The sequence below is a fragment of the Carlito syrichta genome, unplaced genomic scaffold (genome assembly GCF_000164805.1).
Source record: "Carlito syrichta isolate Samal-C Ts95f unplaced genomic scaffold, Tarsius_syrichta-2.0.1 Scaffold290280, whole genome shotgun sequence".
NCBI lineage: Eukaryota > Metazoa > Chordata > Mammalia > Primates > Tarsiidae > Carlito > Carlito syrichta.
The window spans coordinates 1,387-10,342 of NW_007234376.1; the positions used below are offsets into that span (position 1 = coordinate 1,387).

Here is an 8,956-nt window from a genome sequence, read left to right on the forward strand (position 1 = left end):
ATTTATTATATGTTTTTGGGTTGTGATGACCATGATATAAAAAACTTCTTATAGAAATAATAAATTATTTTAATGAGATGGCAACTTATCTTAGATCACAAAGAAAAGAGTAGAAACAAAGAAAAAGATGAAAAAACTATAACTTCATTCCCCCCCATTTTGGCTTTTAGTTGTCTCAATTTACATATATTTATATTACCTCTCTCTTAACAGGTTGCTGTAGCTATTATTGTTTTGATATATTTGTCTCTAGGACTTCACAATAGAAATAGAATTGTATACTTTACTTACAAGATGAGACTATTCTGGGTTTGTTCATGTACTTCAGGTTGCCTATGGGTTTTATACCTTCAAATGTTTTCTTGTTGCATATTAGTGTTATTTTCTTTTAGAATAAAGAACTCTCTTTAGCATTTCTCATAAGATGAGTCTGTTGGTGGTGAATATTTCAGCTTTGTCTGGGAAAGACTTTACCTCTCCTTCATATTTGAAGGATAATTATGCTGAATGCAGTATTCTTGAATGGCAATTGTTTTCTTTTGGTAGTTTGAAAATGTCATCCTATTCCCTCCTGACCTGGCTAGTTTCAATTGAGAAGTCCATTGCTAGATGAATTAGTGGTCCTTTATATGCTTCTTTTTTCTTATGGCTTTTAGAGTGCTCTCTTTATCTTTGACTCTTGAGAGTTTATTATATACCCTAGGATAGTCTTATTTTGTGTTAAATCTGCTATTTTCTGATCTTTCTATACCTGGATATTTATCTTTCTAAAGTTTTGGGACACTTTCTGTATTTCTTTTAATAAGCATTCTACTCTTGTTCCTGCTCAACTTCCTCTTAAACACCAAAAATTCTCAGGTTTGGTTTTTTTAGGTAATTTTCTGTATCTTGCATGCAGTCTTTATTCCTTTTCATTCTTTTTTTTTTCTCTTTTGACTATATATTTTAAAATAGCCTATCTTTGAGCTCACTGATCCTTTCCTCTGCTTGATCCATTCTGCTATCAGGAGCAGCAAATATATTTCTCAGGTTCAAGATTTCTGTTTGGTGTTTAAAATGATTTCAATCACTGTTAAATTTCTCTGACATATTTATAAATTTATGACACATTTATTCATTGCTCTTCTGGGTTACCTTGGAGATCACTAAGTTCCTTAAAACTACTATTTTGAATTCTTGGTCAGAGAGTTTACATAAGGCTGTCTCACAAGGATGAATGATTGGTTCCTTGCTTTGTCCATTCAGGGAGATCATGGTCTGTCTTTGCTGTTGTTTCTTATGGATATACATCTATGTCTTTTTCATTGAAGGATTATTTATTCCGGTCTTCTCTTCTCATTTATTTCGATTTTTATTGGATATATTTGCTAAGAGATTGTTTACCGTAGGTTGCTGTCTCCTTTCTGGCTCTAGGTGGTGCCTTAAGTCCAGGTTTGCTTTATAAGTAATTTAAGCATTGCCCATCCTAAAAGAAGGAAGTCCCAAGGGGATATCCCAGCAGTGTAGGAAGGCTGGCTAGGGGCTCATGCCCAGGGGACCTGTGCAATGTACTTCCTGCAGTGTGGTGCTGCTGAATAGCCACTCTAATTTGGCATCCTTTTTGGCTGAGTTAAAGAGCAGAGTTTCCAAGACTAAGGATGGCAGCCCCACTTCCCCACTTTGTCTCTGCCTATCTTCAGGGGTATTTCTTTCTCCCAGCACTCCCGATGCTTCCTGTGGGTTAGGCAGAGACAAGTTTTATGTCAGGGAACATAACATGAAGAAACTGCTTGCACACCTTAAGCTCACTATTTTTAGTGTAGAAACCATAAGTTGAGGGGAAATTTTCTGTGTACTCAGTACAAGACTGAATGGGAGGAAGGGACATTGAAGATGTGGAAGTCTGGTTCTTTTGCCATCTGCTTAGTTATTTTTACTTCTCTGTGACTTGGGAAATTGTCTCATCTTCATATTTTAGTTTTGGGATATTGCTGGGAACAATATCCCAGAACTAAAAGAGAAAACAAAAAAGAAAAAGAATGAAAAGGAATAAAGATTGCTGGTGATAAGCTCTGTGTTATATATTTGTTTTGGGTCTTCTGTGGGGGGGAAGTGTAGCCAACTTACTTCTATGCTGCCATTGGGGAACTGAAAGTCCAATCCCACCTATGTTGCACTGTTATGGCCTAAATGTTTCTGTTCCCCTCAAATTTCTATGTTGAAAACCTAACTCCCAATATAATGGCATGAGGATGTGGGGCTTTTGGGAATTAGGTCATAAGGGTGGAGCCCTCATGAATAGGAATAGGGTCCTTATAAGAAAAAGCAGGAAAAATCTTGCTTCCTATCTACATTGTTTTGTTTGTTTTTGCCATCTAAGGATAGAATGAGAAGTTGGCTGACTACAACCTGGAAGAGATTGATGCTGGCAGCTTGATCTTAAATTTTCAGTCTCTAGAAATGAGAAAATAAATAAATTTCTATATGTCATCCAGTCTATAGTACTTTGTGTTATAGTAGCCTGAACTAAGACATGCACTCACATGACTTTTTTTTTCTTACTGGATTTGTGGCTCTGTGGGTTCTTTACCACCATCTCTCTTGGGCTGTGTCTACATGACACAGAAATGATTCATATACTTGACAAGTAATGGAATAGGAGAAAGACATCTGCCAGACTGACCTGAGATAGCATATGTAATAACACCGAGCACAGTAATTGGCCCTTATTAGGTGCTCAAAGTATTTTAGTTATGGACTTTAACTGTGTTTAAATTTCAGACAATTTTTGATTTAATTTTTCTTCTCAAATTAAAATGTGTGAAATGGCTGTGTTAGTTGCTGTACTAATGTCCTTCCTGTAAGAAACTAGCACAAAATGCACAGCTTAAAACAACTAAAATGTATTCTCTTACAGTCCTGAAAGCTAGAAGTCTGAAATCAAGGTGCTGGCATGTTGTTTCCTTTTAGGATGTCTGAGAAAGAGTCTGCTTTATGTCCCTCTCTTACTCTCTCTGCTGGCTTCTGGTAGTCCTTAATGTCCCCTGCCTTGTAGACACATTACTCCAATCTCTACCTCTGTTTTCACAAGCATTTCCTCTGGGTGTCTCTGTATCTCTTCAAACCCCCTCTCCTTATCAGGACACCAGTCACTGGATTTAGGACGTGGCCTAATCTGTTATGACTTCATCTTAATTTGATTACATCTGCAAGGATCTTATTTCCAAATAAGGTTACATTTATTCACAGGTACAGAGATAAGAGAGGCGTGGGACTTGAACATATCTTTTTAAGGGACACATTTCAAGCAAACAATTGTGATTTGATGAGGTTTGAGTTTGATTAACTCATAGACCCTCGTGGAAATTCTTCCCTTCCCTTGATCGCTACGTTCCCACTGCATCTGGCTGCAATGGTTCTTTAAAATCCATACTTAGATATATGTGTGCCCACTGAAATTACATGATAAAGTTTAAAATCTTATTCTAAATGCTACCCTTTCCTTAAAAATCAAGTTATCACCTTGGTTGCTTGTGTTAAGGAGAAAACTAAGCAGAGAGACTGTTGAGAAGAGAAGCCACAAGGACATTCTTCAAGGCTGCTCAGATGTTGCCTGGGAGGATGAAGTACTTCACAACTTAATATGACCCTATTTTTCTTAAGTTTTAACAACTTACCAGAGTACATCATCAGGGGATGCCAAATCAAAAGCACAACTCTCGACACCATCTTTAAATTTGATGATTTTTGAGTAGACCCAGACAGGCAACGCCAGAATAAAGGAGGCTGCCCAAAGGCCCAAATTGATGCGAATGGTCTTGTACCTTGTTCTCCAACTTGTGAGTCGAAATGGTTGGACGAGGGCCAAGTACCTGCAAAGCCAGTTAAGAAGAGTTTGGGAGAAATCAATAAAAGCACTGAGCCCCAAGGATGAGAGGTTCACAGCAAGAGTAAATTATTAGTATTATTATCTTCTATCAGGGCAAAAGAAAGTTATATATTTTAAGTGATGCCTAGTACCTGTGGAAAAAACAACTCTTGACTCTGCAAATCTGAACAAACCACTCACTGAAATAGTTGTTCCTTCTAGGAACACACTGATAATGGTAAAATTCCACAGTACAAACTTTTTATTTACAAAGGTGCTTCCCCTGTAAACGAAGTTTGGAAACCTTAGTTTCTGAATAGAAATTTCCTCCAAGAGGAAATGATCCTCTCCCTGGCAGAATCTACTGACAAAAGAGCCAGGTAAAAGGAAAGTGTGGGGGCTGATGGGAGAATCCCCCAGCAGAATGTAGTTCAGGCATGTAGGACAAACATTTTGCTCAGATGGCTTTACAATAAGGTTCCCAGACCCTTAGGGGTTCAGTTCCCAGAAGTCAAAGTGAGAAAGAAGCATGACTAGTATAGACAATGAAAATTCCCCAGAGAATTTAGGCTTTAAGCCAGGGGCTCATTTCATGGGGAAGGATTTTCTTTTTCTTTTTTTCCCAGTTTGGTTACAGAAAAAAACCATTAATCACTTGAAATCCTGACATATCAAGTATATTTTGTCCTCCAGCAAATGTGAGAATTTTTTGGAGCTAACTGAAAAATGAAGAATGTAAAAAAAAGAGCTCAGATTCAGACGGAAGGCTATTTTAAAAAGCAGAGCTTTGCTGGGTTTTGGGGCTGGTGAAAGGTAGTATTAGTAGATAATAAACAAATGTGAAAAATGGTTTTGATGGTCACTTAATTTTCTCTAAGTTTTTGTAGAGCTACTCATTGAGGACTCATATAATGAAAAGATTCATTTAACGGACCTTTGACATGCAGGGAGAGGTTTCTGGCTGGGGATCCTCAGCCACCCTCCTTTACACACAGTACATACAATCCCTGTGGTTAGGCGAGAAGACTCCCTTCTCTCTTTGCTGGGGAAGTAGGTGAAGCAGTGACTGCATAGCAGCTCAGCCCTCATTCTAACTGGAATTAGAGGATGTTGAAGTCACGGCATCAAGCAATTAGAAAGTGTTCTCTAGCCGGGCTCGGTGGCTTGGCCTGTAATCCCACGCTTTGGGAGGCTGAGGTGAGCGAATTGCCTGAGCCTGCGGGTTCAAGACCCGCCTGGGCAATTTGGTGAGACCTCATCGCTACAATAAATCAAAATGAGCCAGGCGTGGTAGCGCGCGCCTGTAGTTCCGGCTTCTTGGAAGGCTGAGGAGGAAGGATCGCGGAGCCCAGCAGGTCGAGGCTGCGGTGGCCGGGAGCACCCACCGCATTCCAGTCTGGGCAACAGAGTGAGATTCCAACTCAAAAAAAGAAAAAGAAAAAAAAGAAAATGTTCTCTGATAGGATTACTCTCTAGCTAAAATCCTTTCAATGGCTTTCCATTGCCTTTCAGATAAAATTCAGAATTCTCACCATGCCCTACAAGGTCTTTATCTGCCTGCTCCTGCCTGGTGCGCAAACTAGGGTATGTACCAATCTCTCTCTTGACTTCCTTCAAGCTCTTTCCCCATTTAGGGTCAGGCACATGCTGTTATACCTGTCTAGAAGAATCTGCCCCTCTTCCTCCTGCTCTTCCTTCGAATCCCTATTTAACTGTCTCCTTCTCAGAGATGCCATCCCTGACCACTCACTCTATATGAGGGCCCATGACTTTAAATGCAGATCATGAGAAGACTCTATTTTTCCTTCCTAATGTGTACCGCTGTGTAGAAATAGACATTTATTTGTGTGACTCTTCACTGAATATCTGTCTGGGACTGAAATGGAAGTCCCATGAGGGCAGGAGTCTGGGCTATTAGTTTAAGACCACTGTATCCTCTGTGCTTAGCAGTCTCTGGCATATGATACATGCTTAGTATTTGTTGAGTAAATGAAAGAATAAATAGGAAATTTGGCTCCTATTTATTGACTTTTGATGTATTGAAGAATTTATTTATAGAATTAATGAAAATCTAGGTGGCTTACATCTGGAGGAAATCATTTTTAATATTTTGGATGTTGACCTTTTTTTGGTATTGCTATGGAGGCAGGAAACCACTATTAAATATCCTGCACACTTGCATTTAATACTAAGAAGGGAAAGAGAAATGAAAGTGCTATCAGAAACACTTGAAATCTGTGATCCATTAAATTGGCTATTAAAATGACTTAAATGAATATAAACGATAAGGCATTTAGTTAAGGTCTTTCAAAGCAAACCTCGTTTCTCTTTTACAAAATTGTGGATTTTTAAAAACTTTTTAGTAGCGTTAGAATGATAAGAAATGCTGGGGAGAAAGGGTGCAATTTTATGGAATCTTTTTTGTCTCTTGCTACCTGATCCTCTAGAGTGAGGGCTGGGAGAAGAAAAGGGCCTGAATGTCTTAAATGTAAAATACAATTTTACCACTGAATTAAAACAAAATAAACGACTATTTAGGTGTTTGAGTGTATCACTGCCTACCATCTCTTGAGTTGAATGGCCTGGGTCTGAACCAGGCTCTACCACACATTGGCCCATAAGTTCTCACCATCACCATCACCATCATCTCCTCAAATAACATTGGCTTACATGGTTGGTGGAAAGGGCTATGGCACATTCTAGGACATTTTTCACGGTGAGTGAAAAATCTCTCAACATTAGGAACCATATACAGTTGGTCTATTCCAAAGTAGAAAAGGCCCATTCACTTTATTTCCAGTAAGAGGTTTATAGAAGTAGTACAAATATCCTCTTCCACCCCCCACCCTCTACCCCTCAAAAGGCCGATATTCTCCTATCTCCAAGGTAGAGAGTATAAAGAAGCTTCTGTGATCCCCAATAATGGGATTACTATTGGTATGGGTGTGTACTTTAGATAGCTTTTCTACAGGCCCCTCACCCAGGTGTCGGAACTCTGATAAGCTCATGAGGCTTTTCTGAAGACACAGTGAGCATTGGTAAGCATCAGCTGAGCTAACTAGATCTACACAATATATTGATTAAAACATGTTGTGTTAATTATACATTGAGAAGTACACGCTGTATTTTGAGAATTCTCTTGCAGAAAAGCAGCAGGATATTAAAAATGCATAAAACATGACCATTATTTTTCATTTTTTGTCAGAGCAAATGATTTATATGGCCCTGGCCATTCCTTTGTTTGACCATCTGAAGAATGACTCACCACTTCCCTACCCTATAGACGCACTTGGAAAAGCAAAAAGAGTAGAGCTGAGAAAGAAGTTCTGGATGGACCAAGAGAAATTTACACACCCTTCAAACATTCATCCACTCATTTATCAATATTTTTTTGGCACCTATGTGCCAGGTACTGCTACACAGATATTTGGGTTGTAGGTGGACAAAGACCCTGCCTTTGTGGAATTTATATTTCTGGTAAATTGTGTGTAAACAGTTTACACACAAATATACCACAAGGTGAATTATATAATATACTTGAAGCAAAGGAAAAAATACAAAGTAGATCAGAGCAAGGAGGAATCAAGTGTGTTGGGCTGGGGTTGGGTTGGAAAGAAAGTACACAGAGATTTTAAGCGGGTTGTTCTGAAAGACAGCATATTGCTGTTGGAAGTGTTATGGTTGTCCTTAGGCCCTGTTTCTGTTTGAGGAGAGTTGAGAGGATCTGGTGTGAAGGTGCTGACATCTGGATAACACAGGGCACATCTTAGCTTTCATGTTTTCTAGAGAGGCTAGATGGTGAGGCAGCTGCAAACTACCTACCATCTCTAGAGTTGAATTGCATGGGTCTGACTCTATTCGTTCTCACCATCGCCATCACCTCCTCAAATAACATTGGCTTACACGGTTGATGAAAAGGGCTGTGGCACCTTCTAGGACATAGAGGAATAAATTTCTAGTGATGTAAAATGACAGAATTTGCATTAACCCAACGTAATGATGTATATAAAAGATGATCTGCCTGGTACTGGGAAATTACTTCATAGTCTTATGGGACCCTATATCTACTCCACTGATTCCTTAGAGCTTCTAGGTGATAACAAGCATGTGAGACAGTGGATATACCAGAAATAGCCCTGGATAGGGAGTAAGAAGTCCTACTTCAATTCTCAGCTCTGCTGCTAACTCTCTCTGTGCCTCTAGAAAATCCTCTTACCTCTCTGGGCCTCAGCTTCTTTACCACAAGCATAGTGGGGAAATTCATTCTGGTTGCAAGTATTTCATAATCTTTTTTCCTTGCAGTGAATTGCAAATAAAAATGGAGTCACAAAGAGTGATTAGAAAAAAGGAGATTTTAGTGTTTAATGTTTTCCATGAAAAAATAGACTTCTGTGAAAACTGAAAAAACATACTAAGTAATCAGTCCTTCAATAAAACAATAAATAAAATAAAATTAAAAAAGATATTTCAAAACCTCTCTACTTACCTGTCCACACTCATTACAGTCATGATGGCACTACAGGCAAACTGGTTGCAGGTATCCAGGGATGTAATGATGGTGCAGAGAGGTTCCCCAAACACCCATTCTCCCCCCCGAGCCCACTGGTGAATCAGAAAAGGCATTCCAATGATGTGGACCAAATCAGCCACAGCCAGATTGCAGATATAAATGTCAGGGATTGTTTTTTTCTGGGATCTGAAAAAAAAAGAAGGAAACTGAGGATTGACATAGAAAGTATGCACCTTCTTTAATATATGCCACATGTTACAGATTTTAATTGCCATAATGTATTTTAAAAGTTAAAGGAAAACCTACACACATATACAAAGCAATGCCTGCTCTTGTATATATTTACACATTATGAACCATTTATCTGATAACTAACTGAGCTTAAAAATATGTCCACAAATTCTTTTATATTTCTATTCTTTGATAGGTGGGGTCTAATAGCCTCCCTTTGAGGACTGAACTTAATAACTCACTTGTTAACAATCAGCATATGGTGGAAGTGACTTTGAAATTAGGACACAAATGCATTGTGGGGCTTTTTCTTTGTTCCTGGTTGGCACAGTCTCCATGGTGGAAGCCAGCTGTCATCTTGTGAGGTT

At 38.8% G+C, this 8,956-nt stretch overlaps 1 protein-coding gene across 1 annotated transcript; it reads right to left on the bottom strand.

The window, feature by feature from the left end:
• Positions 1–1,671: 1,671 nt before the first annotated feature.
• Positions 1,672–8,543, bottom strand: LOC103256580 (melanin-concentrating hormone receptor 2; the record flags this gene model as incomplete). The annotated part of the gene is made up of 3 exons (XM_008054421.2): positions 1,672–1,713; positions 3,657–3,851; positions 8,334–8,543. Coding segments are annotated over 3 exons (447 nt in total), but the record flags the coding sequence as incomplete, so codon positions are not given.
• Between the last annotated feature and the right edge of the window lie 413 nt (positions 8,544–8,956).